At 48.0% G+C, this 18,570-nt stretch overlaps 1 protein-coding gene across 5 annotated transcripts in view; it reads right to left on the bottom strand.

Moving 5' to 3' along the window:
* Positions 1–1,752: 1,752 nt before the first annotated feature.
* The window catches only part of MAP3K3 (mitogen-activated protein kinase kinase kinase 3), a 79,371-nt gene continuing 62,553 nt past the window's right edge, over positions 1,753–18,570 (bottom strand). For 3 of the 5 annotated variants that reach the window (XM_039475932.2, XM_039475934.2, XM_074388835.1), the window contains 10 exons: positions 14,121–14,254; positions 10,448–10,521; positions 8,466–8,533; positions 8,200–8,292; positions 7,413–7,604; positions 6,723–6,871; positions 5,922–6,053; positions 5,293–5,422; positions 4,735–4,912; positions 1,753–3,593 (listed from right to left, as the gene is read on the bottom strand). In XM_039475932.2, the coding sequence (XP_039331866.1) occupies positions 3,365–3,593; positions 4,735–4,912; positions 5,293–5,422; positions 5,922–6,053; positions 6,723–6,871; positions 7,413–7,604; positions 8,200–8,292; positions 8,466–8,533; positions 10,448–10,521; positions 14,121–14,254 (1,379 nt within the window). In that variant the 3' untranslated portion in view covers positions 1,753–3,364. The remainder of the gene's footprint in view (positions 3,594–4,734; positions 4,913–5,292; positions 5,423–5,921; positions 6,054–6,722; positions 6,872–7,412; positions 7,605–8,199; positions 8,293–8,465; positions 8,534–10,447; positions 10,522–14,120; positions 14,255–18,570) is intronic. The other 2 variants (XM_039475933.2, XM_039475935.2) reach the window with 1 other exon arrangement.

The following is an 18,570-nucleotide window of genomic DNA, read 5'->3' as shown; positions in this document are numbered from 1 at the left end:
GAACGAATACCCAGTAAAGATGGTCCCCCAGGCCTGGTCCCTCCAAGTACAAAGCGAGCAACTCAACCTCTCAGGGCAGGCCAACTTCCTGCACCAGAGGTCTCAATGGCAACAAGGTCGGTCTTTCTTCGGTTAAGCAACAGCAGATGGGCCACGAGGGGATACTGGAGAGGTGGCTCTTGGAGGCACCTGACCCCTGCCCTGCAAAGATGGGACTCAAGGAAGTCTTGAGCCAGGAAGACCCTACAAGATGCCATGAAGGCTCTGGAATCCCAGCCACTGGTGACATTCAAGTTGTGAGGGCCAGCAATGCCACCTTGGTAAATCAGCCCTGAGGGGACCACCCCAGTGGAGCTCGTGGAGGAAAGGGGCAGACACCTCTGGGTACCAGCCAGGTCATCCCAGGACCCCTCTACTCGGAGTCAAGTTCTCCTGCCTGAGAGGCCCAAGCTCATTGCCAGGCACCATACCCAGCCTGTCCGGCAAAAACCTACCTCCATCCCCTGCAACTGAAAGCACTGCCACAGGACCCCTCTGATATAAATGATCCCTTTTATTGTAAGTAATGCGCAACACTGGCCTGGCTTTGCACTGCAAGCCCTCGGTCAAGATATAGTCAAATAACTACGGCTGCAGGTTCTTCTGCATGATCCACAATTCAGACACAGATGCAGAGCTGGGGTGGACGGGAGGGGCAGCAGGGCAGCAGAGTGCAGACTGTCCCCAGCCCTGGCCTCTGCATTTGAAGTTGGCCCAGGCAGACACGCCCCATGGAATGATGAGAAAGTGACACAGCCCCTTCTCACAGCAAGCCTGGGGCTGCCAGGAAACTGCCCTTCAGAACCTTCGGGCCCAGGTCATCCTGAAGCCCCGCAACTTTTTCTCTGGATTAGTTATTAAAAAACAATAAATTAAAATTAAGCAACAACTTGGTCCTGAGGATGCTGAGCCAGCATGTCCACAGTTTTTGGCACAAAAAATTAGGGTCTGTTTTGCTTTTTTGGAGTGTATGGTTTGTTGGCTTGTCTTCAAATTCATTTTTAAAACACATTCCCAGCCGGGTGCAATGACTCATGTCTGTAATCCCATCAGTTTGGGAGGCTGAGGCAGGCAGATCATGAAGTCAGGAGTTCGAGACCAGCCTGTCCAATTTGAGGAAACCCTGCCTCTACTAAAAATACAAAAATTAGCTGGATGTGGTAGCACGCACCTGCAGTCCCAGGTTCTCAGGAGGCTGAGGCAAGGGAATTGCTTGAACCTGGGAGGCAAGGGTTGCAGTGAGCCGAAATCATGCCACTGCACTTGAGCTGGCAACAGAGTGAGACTCTGTCTCAAAAAAAAAAACAAAAAAACAAAAAAACAAAAAAAAAAAAAAACGCATTCCCAGTGAGGTAAGACCCCAGAGGGTGGGGCTCTGTGAGCCTGAACCTAGGACCCACAGTAGAGTCAGCCAGCACTGTGCTCTGTATCCTCTTAGGGAATAAGGACTGGGGATCGGGGTGCGGACCAGGAAGAGTATGCAGCCAACAGGATGGGGTCGTGGAGAGGCTGAGCTGCCACGAAGCAGCTTTGGTCAAGATGAGGGCCAGGCCCCACCCTGGGCAAGGGCCGAAGTGGAAGCAGGAGCCTATGCTGTCTTCAGAGGACAGTGTGGGGTGCAGGGGCCGACAGAGCCCCTGGGGGAAAAGGGATGGAAACAGAGGGGTCTAGGCCCAACTGGCACCATATGACACACACTTCTGCAAAACCAGCTGCTTTCATTTTCTCTTCTCTCTCTTGAGGCGTCCATCACCTGTAACAGTCTAGAATTGATATATATATAAAAACCATCAAATATGATCTGAGATATAAATTAACAAGTACAAGGCCTCACATTACATCATGTGAAAAGGCTAAAAACAGCGATAGAAACTACATTCATAAAAGTGCATCGTCAACATACAACGAAGGCTTTGGCTTGTTCTGTGCCCATGGGGATGTAGGCATGGCTGGCAGGGCTGCCTGGCACTAATCCCCAGCTCCCTGGAGATGCCCATCCCTGGGCACTGACTTTTTTTTTTTTTTTCCTTTAATGACAACTCCCAAGGAAACTGGGTGTTGAGAGGGAGGAGCTCTAGCAATAGGCACATTTTGGAGGGGAGGGGCCGGAAGAAAGGACCAGCGCCCAGGCTGAGGTAAATATGGCCAACTCTAAGCTGCTTGGAGATGCTGTTTCCCCAACCCCTGCTGTCATTCCTCCCCCAGAGGAGGAGCTAGAAGGGAAAAAGGTTGAGACCTCATGGGGATGGGCAAGGCTGGCTAAGGAAGAACAGAGCTGGTGGTTTTGGACACAGCTGGTGGCAGCACATGGGCTTTCCCTTCTGAGACGGAGTGGGCTCTGGCCTAGCAGGTCATGACTCAAACAGCCTGAGACACCTCCTCATGCTCTCTGGGACCAGGGCACCGGCTGGACCAGATGCCCCCGCCATGTCGTCCATCTCCCCTTCTGCTCCAGTGGGGAACAGATGCTAGGCCAGGAGCACAAACGCCATGACCTTCAGCTCTTTCCAATGCAGCCTAGGCCCAAGCCCACAGCAGGTATCAAAGCCCAGAGGGCACAGAGTCTCCAGTTTAGAAACTGGGTACAGCATAAGAGTGACTCTGACTTGTAAAACAGAGACAACTGCATTGACAAAACTGAATCCTCCTCAGTGGCAGCAGTTCAACATCACAGGCCCCTGCCTGGGGGAGGCAGGGTCATGGGCACAGGCAGGACTGGCTCCTCCTTCCCTGAATAAGGCAGCATGACATTTGCTTCATTCATCTTTGGTAAAGGACAGGACTGGCACAGCCAACCTGGGGCTCTAGGTGAGGGCAGCCTGGGCTTCTGCCTGCCACTGCTGTGGGGTGCTAGCCTTTCCCTCGGGCTTGTGGGAGCTCATCTAACCTGGAGACGCCCTGGTGGTCTCCAGACATTGGAAGGAAAAACAAAGTAACACTCTGAATGAAAATAACACTCTTCATACCCTGGCGTCAGTCCCATGCCCCCAGACCCTCTGGGCTTCAGTGCCAATTGCAGTGTCGGGACACATCCCCGAGGAGGGGGGCCACGGCCACCTTGCACATTGTTCCCAGCCCCTACCCCTCCACACTGAGCTCAGGACACTGGAGCTCCTGGATATGACAGGCTGGGGTCTCCCAGTCCTGAGGCTACAGCCACCCCATCCCAGCTCTGAGCCCCAGTGGCAGAAGGGACACAGACAGATGCTGGCTGGGCTGCCGCTCCATGGTCCACAGCCTTGCCTGGGAGAAGCAGCAACTTCACTGAGCCCCGCAGCAGCCTCCGGCAGCAAACGGCAGCCAGCAGCTGTGTGGCCATGAGAGCTCAGTACATGAGCTGTGCAAAGTGGTGTGTGAGCAGCTCCTCGGCTGAAGGTCTCTGGCGAGCCTCCACAAAAATGCGCCTCAGGAAGTCCCGGCCATGTTCAGAGATGTGGGAGGGCAGCTGAGGATTGGTGGGCTGGGTGGCAATCTTGAAGATGGCGGCCATAGCTTCATACTCTGCCCACGGTGGTTTCTCTGTCAGCATCTCCACCACTGTGCAGCCCAGGCTCCTGGAAAGAGAGAACCCCATGTCACCTCTCAGCCAGTCTTGGACTCCCAGCTGTCCCGCCCATCACTGCAAAAGGAGGCGTCTTTCTCAGAGTATGCTTAAGTGCAGGACAGGCCAAGCTGAGGGCTGAGAGCCCTTGGATCCCCGTCCACATGGGCTTCATGGACCTGTAACTCACCACACACCTGGGCACATCTTGACACTGGGAAAAAGAGAATCACTTTGCCTTGACAGAAAGAGTTCTACAATAACTGTATTAGCTCCCCATAGCTGTTCTAACTTTACCACAAACTTAGAGGTAGGAAAATAACACAAATGTGTCATCTTACAGTTCTGAAGGTCAGAGGTCTAAAATCAGTCTCACAGGGCTAAAGTCAAGGTGGCAGCAGGGCTGACTCCTGTCGGGAAGCTCTGAGGGGAGAACCTGTTTCCTTGCTTTTCCCAGGTTCTAGAGGCCACCTGCATTTCGTGGCTCATGGTCGCCTACTTGTATTACTACAACTTCTTGCTTCCATAGTCTCACCTCCTACTAGCCACTCTGACCTCCTGAGTCCCTTCTGTAAGGACCCTTGTGATTATACCAGGCTACCTGGCTAATTCAGAATAATCCATCTATCTCAAAACCCTTAATTTAATCATCTCTGCAAAGGCCCTTTGCTATATACACATTTACTGATCCTGGGATCAGGCAGTGGACATCTTTGGGGGACCATTATCAGCCCACCACAATAGCTTTCCAAGCGGAGAAGCTCTCATGACTTAGGGGCAGAGGATGGACACAAGGTTAGGTCAAGCAAGTGCAAGCCATCTGAGTGCTAGGAGAAGGGACAGAAGCCTGCTCCTGTTCAGAGACTGGTCCAGGCCTTCAGAGTGGATCCTGCTGCCTTAAGAGATTTAGGAAACATGAGGGATGTTTTCTATGGCCTAAGTCCCAGCTCTAATGGAGTATGCTTTTATCTGGGGTAAAAACACAACCCATCTAGTGTATGTGCACTGCACACACTAATACCCTTGCACATACTGCAGCCTGCATCCTGGGTGCACCTCCTCCTGCCACACCACAAAGTCCCCAGGATATGTTTCTAATGGAGGGCCACTAGGGCCTGGGTGGGAGAAGGGGTTCTGCATGTCCCAGTGCTCACCACACGTCTGCTTTCCTTCCATAGCCCTCACCGCTGATCACCTCAGGACTCATCCAGTAAGGTGTGCCAGTGACAGAGCGCATGCCCGTCCCCGACATACAGATCGTCTGCAGGCGTTTGCTGGCCCCAAAGTCCCCCAGCTTCACATTCCCAGCAGAGTCTCGGAGGATGTTGGCTCCTGAGGCATGAAAAGGCAGAGGCTTCAACCCTGGACCCTCTTGCATTTTCTCCCATCCTCCCCACTCCCAGGTCACTGAGAGCTGCTGGAGAGGGCGGGGCTACCACTGAATTAGACATGAACTACACACAACAAAGAACCTAGTGAAAGGGAGCCTCAGATCTACCACAGAAAATGACCATCTCCATGGCAACATGTACAGGGAACTTGGCAATATTTTCCCAAATTGCTCAACCAGTCTTCTCACAGTCCCTCAAGGAAGCAACTGGGATCCCACTTTGCAGAAAGTTCAGAAAGGTTAAGTAACTGGCTCTCACAGGCACTCAATGGTAGACTTGAACCCAGGTCCTGGGGACTCCATGCATCCTGGCCCTGCTCACCCTTAATGTCCCGGTGAACGATCATGTTGCTGTGCAGATAGGACATGCCCTCCAGGATCTGCCGCGTGTACTTTCGGGTCACGCTTTCTGTCAGAGCACCATAGGCCTTCAACTGGTCTTTCACGGAGCCCTAGCAGCCACAAGCAGTCAGAGAAGTCCCCTCAGGGGAGGGCTGGTGGAGGGACAAGCCCATAGCAGCCCCCAGCATGGCAGCAAAGGAATGACTGGTTCAATTCCTATCTGGCTATGCAGGGCACTCTGCCAGGAGCTGTCAGGCAGTTTGGAGAAGAGAGTACCACATAGTCCTTCTCAAGCAGCATGCCACCCAAATCCAGGAGCAGGGAGGTCTGTCTGCTCCAGATGAGGGCTGCATTTACTGGACAGTGAGCCAGTCCTACATGCTTCAGAGGAGGGCTGGGCCTATGGCAGTTGTCATCTCATACTCCCACTGCAGCCTGAGGTAGGGCCCTCCTGACTCCAAACCCACCATCACCTCGTTTTGCTGCTCTGGGCCTCTGGAGCCTCAGGTGATCAAACTCCTATCCAAAGTGACCCCTCTCCTGCAGGCTCCGCCCCCAAGGTCAGGCTCTCTTGCGTGTGTGTCTCACATGCATTCAAGGGGCACGTACCCCTGGCATGTACTCCATGAAGATGGTCAGGGTCTTCTCAGCACGGTCCCGCAGACAGCCATAGTACTGCACGATGCGCTCATGCTGCAAATTCTTCAGCAACTGGATCTCGCACTCCAGAGCACTCACCTCCTGGGGGAGGGGTCAGTGGTTGCCTCAGCCCTCAGGGCCCCAGTTCTGCCTGCCTGGGTTCAACCCAACTTGTCCTAGTTAGTGGCCTCACAAGGGTCTGCCTTGGGAACTGTAGCTGGAGAAAAGGAGGACTCTCTTAACTGTCTAGCCCTTGGCCACAGTGCTAGGAAGGCCTTGGGATGGTGGCACTCCCACGCGTGGAAGGAGGCAGGGAGGTGGGAGAAGGGGCTGTGGGTGCTTAGCTAAGGTAACTGCTGTTTGTCCACTCCAACTAAAGTGTAAGCCATGCTGAAAGCTGAACTGCAAAGTCAGGCCATATGATTTTTCCTTTAGAGCTGGACCAAGTGAAGGAATCCCACAGCTCCTTCCTGGGCTGAGGGCTGGGGAGAGAGATTTGTCTGGTGGAGAGCATCACCTCTCAGTTTGGGGTACTTGGTACTTTAGCATGAGCTTAGTTCCTTATACCTGACCCCTTCCCCAGGTGCTTGGTTTTCTTCAGACCACAGTCCTTTCACCCTGTGACTAGGGCCAGGATGGAGAGAAAGGGAGCTTGGGAAGAATGATGGAGGAAGCGACCCACAGCATCTCAAGCAACTACTACTCTGTGTGGTAAGAGAGGCATTTTTGCTGAAAGGAGAGAACTGAAGTCAGACCACGGGGAAATTATACCTTGCTTGTCTCAGGACTGTCTGGGTCAAACTGGACCTGCTTGGAAGCAAGTTCACGCCCTGTGTCCACGTCATAGCACAAATAGACCCTGCCGAAGGCACCCTGGCCCAGGAGCTTTCCCCGGCGCCAATTGATCGGGGCACTGGGAGCTATAGGAGAACAGAAGGAAAGAGTGTTACTTCGTATGCACTATTTATGGATATCCCATTCATTTTCCAGGCACTCTATAATAGGGCCTCTGGCTCAGGCTCCCCCTCACCCAGCACCATCACCTCATCTCTTAGTAGAGCATCTCCACTGCAATCTGGAGCAAGCCCAGATTTAGTCACTTGGACCTAAAGTCAGAGTCCCAAGAAGCAGAGGATTGGCTACAGTCATGGTTAAATGCTCTTCTGCATTGATCAAATACATTTGCTTCCAAAGCCCCTAAATATCTTACTATGGCAGGGATAAAGGGGGTGTTCTTCCCTTATTTAAACATGGAAAAACTAAAGATCAGAGAGGAGAAGAGGCTTGTCACACAATAGTGGAGCCAGCCTTCAGGCACTTCAAGGCTTATCCCATGTGGTGTGTATGGGCCAAAGCCACCACCTGCTGAGCCTAAGGGTCCCAGGGGCCCAGCTGTTTTGCCCCTGTAGCTTGTCTGAGACAGCCTGGACAGTCTCCTCCTAGCCAGGGACAGCTCCTCACACTTGGTTGGCACATTCCTCTCCTGCACAGAGAGGGCATTCTCGCTGTCTGCACTCCGCAGGCGCCCACGGGGGTCCAGGTATTGCACAGCTAGACCCATGTTCTCGCCATTTGTGCTCAGGGAGCGGCTGGAGGGCACGAGGGTGAACAAGTTGCCTTGATGACGCCGTATTCGGGGAAATGTTCTTCTGCCTGAAAGGGTGCAAGGGCCAGAGTAGAGCAAGTCAGACTGGGGACTATGAGGCTGAATGTACAAACCAGGTCCGAGCCAGAAGTGACAGATAATACCAGCTCCAGCCCACCCTCTCCACCCTCCCACCTGACTCATTCCACACAGGCTGCTGTCCCAAGCACTCCAAGAATCAAGACAAAAGTGGAAATTAGGAAGTAGTCTGGTTCAGGGAGATCTGGCCACAGGGAAGGCACATGGCTGGCCTGTGGGCTCCCAATTGCTTACAAGGCCAAGCCACACCCAAAGGCACCGATTTCCTTGCATCCTACTCCTTACCCCTCTGCAGGACCCAGGCCACCGGCTACTGCGGGGCAGAAGAGGACATGGGATAGGTTTGGCTCCAACAAAGCTCAGAGCTCCCAGTGGCAGCATCTTTGTCTACAAATACTATCCTCCCTGTTTTTGTTTATTTCCTGTCTCCCATGGCTCAAGTCTGCGCCACAATTCCTCAGGAATAAAGGAAAATACAGACGCTGGATGGACGGGCCCATCCTCCTCATGGCAGCTCGTCCTTTCTTGAGGCAGTCAGCAGGGGGCAGGTGAAGGAGCACTCACCATCGCTGTAGTCCTTGTGGTGCACAGACACATGGTAGCGCCGGGGGTAGGTTCCACCTTTGACCCCTTTGTCATAGAGCTGAGTTTCCCGATCTGAGTAAGAAGGGGGAAATCACTGGCTTCTGGGTAGGTCAATGTGAGTCACTTAAGCCCCCAAGTCACCTGAGATCTCAAAGCAGCAAGCCTAAGTAGAGCTATTGAGTCAGAACCACCTGGGTTCCCACCTAGACACCCTGCATTCCCTACTCAGGCTTTGTGGAACTCACCTGAGTACTCCTGTCTGTTGTCAGGGAAGCTCTGGGCACGGGACATTCGTGATTTCCGGAAGGATGGGCTGGAGAAAACAAGAAGAAATGAAAAACAGACTCCTGCACACTTCCACAGCAACCCAGCCGGGCATCCAGGTGGTCTCCCTTTCTAACCCCTGCCACAGCGTTCGGCGGGGGAAGCATATTTTGTGGGAAACAGCCCTTTTCTGAGTCCAGCTCCTGCATTCTCCACTCTCCCTTCACTACTCTATAACCTAATCTGACAGCACCCTGAGTGGCACATCTCCCCCATCTGACCCAACTCCAGCCTGGCTGCACAGACCTTTCCCTCCTTGCCCTTTCTTCCCATGTCTGTAACAGGCAAAGAACTCCAAGAGAATCCTTTGCCCAGGGCAGTAATAAAAATAGCCACGACGTCATTGTTTATAGGTTGCTGCTTTCTTACCTATTTTATAAAGTGAGCTTTTTCTCACTTAATCCTGAGAACGCTATGAGGTAGCAAATACAGTATAATAAAAATAAAGTCTGTGTTCTTGCTGCTAAGCCAGGCATCTTTCAGCCTAGTCACCACCATTCCACTTGGAGATGGGGAAACTCAAGAACAGGTTAAAAGACTTGTCTGAAGCCATTCAACTAATATTTAGTGGAGCTGGGACTGGATCTAGGTCTGTCTGGTTCCCGATTGCATGCCCTTTCCCAGATCCCATGAAGGAAAGATGAGAGCCCTGAGCTCAAGTCAGCCTGGGCCTCAAGGAAGTAAATCTAGATCACTCACAATGAAAATAAAAGAAAGTACTGTAGGGGCAGAGGGGAAAAAACAAGAATAAAGAGGTGGGTAAATTTAGCTATCTTTCCCAAGATCCACCTGAATGGCCCTTTTCCTTACACAAAAGTGTTTATTGGCCTTTTGTGGCGGCCACAGGTTAGAAACTCTCAAGGCAGTGGCAGAGAGGGGCCGCCCCCTCGTTTCCCAACTACTAGACCTTATGCAGTCCTCTCCTCTCCCTTTTCCCTTCTAAAGCTTAGGAGATAGTCCAAAGTCAGAGTCAGTCCCTGTCTTGGCAGAGCCCTTAGTCTACGACAGCAAGTCCTAGGACTCTTGCCTGTGCCTTCTTACTTCCCTGGTTGGAAAGCAAGCCCCAGACAAGGCTACACATTGGAAACCAAGTAATCATTACTGTATTCTATAATATCTAAAGGGAAGACAGTGCTCATCAGTGCTCAGGTCTATTAGGCAAGACAATGCATATTTAGCCATAGTCACAAGATCACTACCCAAATGAACAATTAATCAGTTACACAAAGTTAAAAAAAAAAAAACCAACCTGCTCCATAGCTTCTGACCACAGTCTGCAACTCAGACAGACTTGATCAAAACTGCTCTTGGGCATAATAAGGCAGAGTCCAGGGAGTACCAAGATCAATGCCAAGGCCTCTCCAGACGTACCCTTGCTATTTGGTATGTAAAGGACACCACTTGTTTCCTCCCAAAGTGTAAGAAGAAGATATACACCAAGCAGGCGGTATGGTACGATAGGCATTCTGGATATTCTGTTTTCAGGTCTCAGTTTCTTACTCCCCGCCAAAAACACTTGTAGTAAAAAATGAAGGTAAACCAACAGATGAGAATTCAGTTTTTCCCCCTAAAACACTGAGAGTCCACTGCTTCTCGGTTCAGATCACAGCAGTGAAGCCAAAAGTACAAGAGCGGCATATATTATGTCAAAAGTCAAAACATGTAAAGCACTTAAAACAACAAAGCAAGTGCTTAATAAATGAGCTGCTATTTTATAAGCTATTATTACATTCATTTAATTACACAATCCTAACATTCTCGTGGTGTCTGGGAAATTAAGGAGAAGGCTTTCCTAGAAGCATTATGTTTTAACCCTGGGCCTGCAGAGCTAACTCTTCTTCCTCAATGCATCAGTTCCAAAAATGACTATGCATTACCCTCCAAACCACCCACAGTCCCATACCTGTCTGCTGACCTGTCCAAGGATTGGCAGCTTCCAGACAAGGAATTTTCTGCACTGCTCAGGGGATCCAGCATCTGCAAGGCAAATCATACAATAAAGCCACATCCCCAGCTCCAATTCCCCCGTGACCCAAACTTTATGGCAAAGCCCAGCAAATGGGCCTTTTTGTCGATATATGAAAGTGTCCTTTCTTTCCCCATGCAGTGGGAAGAATGGATAGGAAGGTACTATCCTCCCCCTTAGTTTGAAAGGCAAGTTTCCAGGAGGGAGAAAAATACTTGGCTGGCATCCCAAGAAGCTCTGGCAGGAGAGCAAAGCAGAGGCTCTGCTTTTCTGGTTGGCATGTTCTTGGCTCATTAACACTGGAGCCTGGCTCTGGAGATGGTACTACCCTGCTGAGCCTTCCAGTGAGTTTGGGTGGGACATTAATGCTTCTGTTTACACTCCATGATTTATAATTTACAAAGACAAGTATTGCCTCATTTCACAGATGAGCACTACAGGCCTAGAAAGGTTCGGAGACTTGTCTAAAGTCATAAAACTAAGTTAGTACACAGCTGACACCAGAATGAAAACGTCCCAGTTGCTGGTCCAATGCAGAGGTAATAGATATCTAAATATATTAAAATATTTATCTGGCCCATGGTCAAATGCAGCAACAGAATCAATTTTTCTTCAATGTCCTGAAGATCCTCCCCTTCATTTTCTCTGCACAAAGGTGGGACTGGGGTCTTCAATTTCAGAATATTCATTATCTGAGCTCCAACATTAAACATTACATAGGGGCCAGGATTGGTGCCTCATGCCTGTAATCCTAGTACTTTGGGAGGCCAAGGCAGGAGGATTACTTGAGCTCAGGGGTTTAAGGCCAGCCTGGGCAACATAGTGAGACCTTGTCTCTGTTTAAATTTTTTTTAATTAATTAAAAAAAAAAATTACATAGGGAAACAAAGTATCAGAATTATGAAAATTCACTAACAACCTCCATAAAATTAGTTTCCAACTCAAATATTTCTTCCCATTTAATACTAGCATCCGTCCCCACCCATAATTTCAAATGCTTTAGGTCATATTGTCACACACGATTTTTAAAAATCTGCCAATCAAGGCAAATTGCAAAGTAAAACTGCAAATATTGCTAAGGATATAGACTATCCAAAGTGGATGAAACCAACATTGGAGAGAATTGCTTTCAATCTATCAGATGCATATTTGGCAAGTTTAGACCAGTTAACAGAAAAAAAAGAAAATGGACAAATAAATAATAAGGCTGGTGTGGTGGACTCATGAGAGGCCTTGGGGAAACTGCTGAGTCCTGTGAATGCTCTTGTGAAAAATGAGCTTCTTTATGGTCAGAAGTCAAGCAGGGAGCGAAGGACACTACATTGTGCTAGCATTTTGTTGTTGCTGTTGTTCAAGACAGGGTCTTGTTCTGCCACCTAAGCTGGAGTGCAGTTCACTGCAGCCTAGGCTCAAGTGATCCTCCCACCTCAGCCTCCTGAGTAGCTGGGACCACAGGCATGTGTGCCACTATGCCTGGCTAATTCAAAAAGATTTTTTTTGTAGAGACAGGGTCTTGCTATGTTGCCCAGGCTGGTCTTGAACTCTTGATCTCAAGCAATCCTCTTGCCTTGGCCTCGCAAAGGACTAGGATTACGGGCATGTACCACTGCACCCAGACTGGCATAAATTTTGTTAGAAAACTTAGGCCGAAAAATTAACATGAATCATACTTTATTCATTCAAAAATGAGTTAACAGATGCAATTATCACCTAAACCCAATTAAAGAAAAAACAAAATAAATTTATCATACTTTCACTTTTCAATAAAGTCACACTGGAATATTCTTTCATTACATACTATGCAACGTTTGTTCCTGTTCAGTGGATTGATCTCAAATGACCTGTTATCATAAGCAATTCTCTCCAGCTAAAGAGGCAGGCACTGGAAGAGGACCTTGGCAATCCCTAGCCACTGCCTTCCTTGGCCTCTTTCTAAAAGTCTGTTCTCCCTAGGAGTCAAACCCTCCCATGCCTTCCAAGGCCATGCAGGTAAAGTAAAAAAGTGAAGGGGACAGAGTATAGGACCATGGTGAGGGACACAGACTTAGGGCAATCAAGCTCATCTGCAATCTCTGGAATTTTACACCCAAGTCACCCCTAGAACAGCTGATGTCCAGAAGTGCCCTGGTTAGAGAAACCAGGAAGGATGGTCAGTAAAATGCCCAAGAAGGAATTCTGCAGCTAAAGGCACTCCAGGTCACTATTCCAAACATGAATTTATCTGGAAGGCAGGAAGATAGAAGGAAGAAGAATACAAAGTGCTTCTCATAGCATATATAGTTTGAATAATGAAAGAAAGTTACAAGAATCAGTTTTTTTAAAAATCTCCCATGTGACAGCACAGGCCCATCTGTTGGACATTTTCTCCTTAAGAAACTTCCCCTTCTCAGGCCAAATCCCAAAAAGTATAAGAACAGCACCCCCCCCCTCTTTTTTAAACAATCAAAGCAAGCACATTGAAAAGACCAGAATGAAACTACAGATCTCACCCTTGCTGAGTTCACTAAGCCAAAGCTATTTGTATCAAGTAAGCCACCAGTTTAAAAGCTAGCCATTAAAACGGCTGAGCCACTGTGTAGACACACTCTAAGGTGATTACTTTCTCTACCAATTAGTCCCAATGAGCCAGGTGCCTTTCCCTTTAGTACAAGTAGAACCTGTGACTTGCTTCTAGTCAATAAACTATAGCAAAGAGGATGGAATATTCATTTCCATAATTATGTGATGTTTTATGACTCCATCTTTGCAGACTGGAGCAAGAGATTCTCCTGCTGGCCTTGAAGAAGCTGCCATGTTGTGAGAAGGCCCCATGGCAAGTAACAGCAGGTGGCCTCTAGGAAAGAAACTCAGAGAAGCCCCCCGGTGACATCCAGAAGAAAAGAGGAACCACAGTCCTACAGACACAAAAAACTGAATTCTGTCAACAACCATACGAGCTTGGAAGAGAACCCCAAACTAAAGAAAGGCAGGCAGCCTGGCTGACACCCTGATTGCAGTCTTGTGTGACCCTCAGCAGAGGACCCACTTGAATCATGCCTAGACTCCTGACCCAGGGAAACTGGAAAACGATAAATGTATGTTGTTTTAAGCCTCTAGGTTTGTGGTAATTTGTAATGGAGCAATAGGTAACTAATACAAGTGTCTACCATCATAAATGGTCAACCTAACCAATCCTACAGTGTAATTTTGATATGGTTTACTCCCTACCTTTCTTCAAGAAATGGCAAAACTAAAATACATCCAATGAAAAACATAACCTGTCAGTTTAAAACCAGGCATATGTTAAAACACTACTGAAATGGGCTTGGTGTGGTGGTGCCTGCCTATAGTCCCAGCTACCTGGGGGAACAATGAGAGGACTACAATAAAGGAAAATCTGTTAAGTGGTGTTCACCCAACAGCAACGAGACTACATAGTTCAGATCCCATCTTTGGCAGAAATCGTTATTTGACTGTTAAAAAGGGGTAATCCATATTTGGGCAGGCCTGGTTTATAAAAGAGCTTTCAAAATGGGGTACATGTTCTTCACTGTGACTACTGAGATCCCCTTGTTATGACCTTGGTCTGCTGATACAGGCCACGGGCATATCCCACCCCCCCTATACTCACGCACTGCTCGCTGGTCTCTGGGATGAACTCCCCCTCACTGTTGATGCTGGTGTAAGACCCCTGCCGGGCAATGTGCTGCTGCCGCTCAGGAACATAGCCAGGGGGAGGTGAGCTTCGGCCAAGGTTCTGCGAGCCTAGAGCACATAAAGGAGGATTTTTTTCAACAACAGAGCCCAGGATGTGTGGCCCAAGAGGAGCAGGTATGGGGCCAGCTCACAGACACCAGGCCCCAGAGGTCAGGACTGTGACTCAGATGGGTCATGGCACTAAAATCCAGCATGTACCAGCTCCCTCAGGCAAACAAAGTATTTTCCTAACAGGAAACAAACTCCAGAGACAGAGCAGGCAATACAGCTATGTGACCAAAAACCTTGGCACAAAACAGAAACCAGAATAACTCCTATGAGACCAATGTTAGCTGGCAATCAGACTCGCTTTTATATATATAATTATTCCTTCATGATGTCACTTTCTGTCTTCCTCTAGAGCACTAATGCCATTTCCTCTCATCAGCTCAATGCATCAGTTTAGTCCTCTTGAGTTTTGGGTCCCAGCAGTATTTTGAAGGTGGGGACCAGGAAAAGGTAACTGAATATACCTGGGCATCTCTCTCTGCTCTCCTGTTCCCTCAGCCAGTGTCTCCCCTTTTTTGTTCTCTACGTGTATCAGGTAAAAAGGCCCCTCCTGATGGTCTGACCAGGATCAAGAGGCAGGCTTCTCCATTCCTACCCACTCCCATGCTTCCTGGCTTATGAGTAATGATATTCTCTTTTTTTTTTTTTTAATTGAGACGGGGTCTCACTATGTTGCTCAGGCTGGTCTGAGTAATGATTATCTTACATTTATTTAGTGCTTTACTTTTTGTTACACATTCACAGTAATTAATCTCATTTGATTTTCAGCATCCCTACAACAGAGGTTTGGCAAATATTTTTTGGGTGCCTGCTAAGTGGCAAGTATTCCACAAGGTATTTTTACATTTGTTACTTCACTTAATCCTTTCAACAATCCTGAGAGGTAAGCATTTGCTTTACTTAACAGAAGAAGAAACGAAGACTCAATGAACTTAAATCTTAAACAAAAACAAAAACAAAAACAAAAACAAAATACCCAAAAACAATTATTTATGTTTTATAGGTAAAAGAATATAAAACCACTGGGTGTGGTGGATCAAGCCTGTGATCCCAGCACTTTGGGAGGCCAAGGCAGGTTGATCACTTGAGATCGGGAGTTCGAGACCAGCCTGACCAACATGGAGAAACCAGTCTCTACTACAAATACAAAATTAGCCGGGCATGGTGGTGCCTGTAATCCCAGCTACTCGGGAGGCTGAGGCAGAAGAATCGCTTGAACCCAGGAGGCAGAGGTTGCAGTGAGCCCAGATTGTGCCATTGCACTCCAGCCTGGGCAATAAAATTTAAAAAAAAAAAAAAAAGATAGACTATAAAACCAATTTATAGGTACTTTCACCACATCAGTTTGTAAGATGAAATGGTTTATCATCCTAATGTCAGTGAATGACAGAGGTGTGCAGAGACACACATTGTAAGTCATTGAGCAATACTTTTCTGTCATAACGGATTTTGAGTCCGAGAAATCAGGTCCTCCTTCCTCCTAGTCCAAGAGCTTTTCCTGATTGATTCTATTGCTTTCCATGATCAGAGGGGACAAAAATGAGGCCAAAAGGTTGCATCTTTTTTCCTTCCTAAGCTCACCAGACAAACCAGAAGAGCCAACTTTCGGAAGGTTTAAAAAAAGCTTTAACAACAACAACAAAAAAACACAAACAACCACAAAAAAAAAAAGCTTTAACAATACCCACACAAATACTTTTCGTAGCTTCAAAACTTAAATATAGGATTATTATCCTGAACCCTTTCCCTTTTCCTGTTCTGGAGGGAACAAATTTATCTTGTTGTATAGAAAACCAGAGACACGAGAGCCCTCCACTCCCTTATCTACCAGCCCTTACCTCTCTCCCACGACCTAGCAATTCCTAGACACCAGAATAGCATAAGTACCATCCCTCAACAATGCAGGCTACTTTCCTTGCTGGCTGGTTTCTCCAGTCTAGTTCAGGGGCTGTAGTACTACGTTTTCTGAAATGGAACTGCAAACAAGATGCTCTGTGGAAATGGCTAAGGAAGCAAGAGAGATCAAGTTTGGTAGTTGGAGACCTAGAAGTACCTGACTCACTCTATTGTTTTGTTTGTTTGTGTTTGTTTGTTTGTTTGTTTTTTCAGAGACAGGTCTCACTATGTTGCCCAGGCTAGTCTTGAGCTCCTGGGCTCAGGAAATCCTCCCTCTTCAGCTACAGGCAGGTGCCACCATGCCTGGCTTCCCTCCTTTCTTGATGCTAGAACCCCAGTCCAGACCAGTTTTAGATGAAAAACTTGAGACACTGAGTTTTAGTTTTATGTGTGTGTGTGTGTGTGTGTGTGTGTGTACATGTTTATAAACATATATATTTCTTGTCATTTAAAAGCTCATGTGTGGCCAGGTGCAGTGATTCACACCTATAATCCTGACACTTTGAGAGGCAGGAGAAATGCTTGAGGTGAGGAGTTTCAGACCAGCCTGGGCAAAATGGTGAGACCTCATCTCTACAAAAAAAATCTTTTTAATTAGCCAGGCATGGTGGCACACACTTATAGGCCCAGCTACTTGGGAGACTGAGGCAGGAGGATTGCTTGAGCTTGGGAGCTTGAGGCTGTAGTGAGCCGTGTTTGCACCAATGCACTCCAGCATGGGTGATGGAGTGAGATCGTGTCAAAGACAAAACAAAATGAAAGCTCATGTGGAGCCAGGAGCACTGAGCCTGTGCCTGGAAGTAGAGGTAGCATACCAAGGATCATGCATGTTCAGCAGAGAGTGCTCAAGAGCCCAGTCCAGGCTCTTAGAACATCCTGGAAAAGAGGGTGGGCCTGACAGACTGATGGGGCTCAACAAACTTCCTGAGCCAGAGAGACTCCCACTATTTCAAAAACTCTCAGAAGGAAGAAAAATATTTAAAGGAAAAAAAGAATCAAGGGAAGGCTTGCTCTATGTGTGTGTGTGCACTTTTAGAGATGGGGTCTCGCTATGTTGCCTAGGTTGGGCTCAAGCCTTGGCTTCCTCAGGTGTTGGGATTAAAGGCATGATGAGTGCCCACACCTGGCCAGAGGGTTGCTCTTTGAAAAACATTTTCTAAGAAGCTTAAACTATTGTTTTTCAATGACCTTCAAGAAACTGACTTTTTTTTCTTTTTGAGATGGAGTCTTGCTCTGTTGCCCAGGCTGGAGTGCAGTGATGCAATCTTGGCTCAAGGCAACCTCCGCCTCCTGGGTTCAAGCAGTTCTCCTGCCTCAGCCTTCCTAGTAGCTGGATTACCGGCAGCCATCACCATATCCAGCTAATTTCTGTATTTTTAGTAGAGACAGGGTTTCACCATCTTGGCCAGGCTGGTCTCAAACTCCTGTCCTCAGGTGGTCCACCTGCCTTGGCCTCCCCAAGTGCTGGGATTACAGGTGTGAGCCACTGCACCCAGCTGAAACTGACTCTTTGATTCTTCTACATTAAGTCAGTTGTTTAGAACATATGGTTCATTTGGTTGGGCTGAACATGTTTTTATGAATTCACCACTGAGAATACTTCCAATCTCTGCTTGGACACATCACCCCAGGCTCCTTCCAAGGATGTCTCTCAGGCAGGAAACCTAACATGGGGTCCTCAGTTATCTGGCTTCCCCACCTGACTCCAGAGCAGAGGCCAGAAACAAAATTGCTCTGAAAGGCATAGAATTTTGCTGGATTTCCTGTCTCAACATCTCACTCACAGGCTAGAGGCCATCAATTCTGAGATAAAGTGGTATCTGAGACATGCCTTTGAAATGGTTTCAAATAGCCCAAGAAAGATAATTTATCCATACTTTCTAAGCCCTAGCAGAAACTAAACTTACTCTCAGGGTAAATTTAGGGATATTGTACCGTGAACTAACAGAGCAATAAAATCAGCCAAGGCAATCTTTTTTCTTAAAAAACATTGTCACTTCTCATTTAACCCTTATTATACCCTGGCAGTGGTGGTGCATTATTATCACTCGCATTGTGCAGAAGGAAACCTGAGGCCCAAAGCCATAAAGTGACTTAATGGTGGGGCTGAAGGTATAAAACAGGCTTTGTGACTCTCGATACAGTTCAGCCAAGGCAATTTGGGGACTATAATTTATTTCCAAAAAACGGGTAGGCATGCTGATCAACACAGTGGCACAAAGCAAAACCTCTCCCTGAACTGGCCAGGCCATGTGTTCCCCATGAGTAATCCCTATGGAGGATGGAGATCCCATCCACAAGGAAATATGACAGCCTGCCAGCTGTGGGAAAGAGGCTAACGTGGAGACTTCCTGGCAGCACAGGGGTAACACAGTGCCATGTTTCTTTCTTTTTTTGGAGTGCAGTGGTGTGATTATAGC

The sequence above is a fragment of the Saimiri boliviensis genome, chromosome 17 (assembly GCF_048565385.1).
Source record: "Saimiri boliviensis isolate mSaiBol1 chromosome 17, mSaiBol1.pri, whole genome shotgun sequence".
NCBI classification, from domain to species: Eukaryota; Metazoa; Chordata; class Mammalia; order Primates; family Cebidae; genus Saimiri; species Saimiri boliviensis.
Note: the sequence above shows the minus strand (reverse complement) of the source record. Positions and strands in the feature narration are given on the sequence as shown.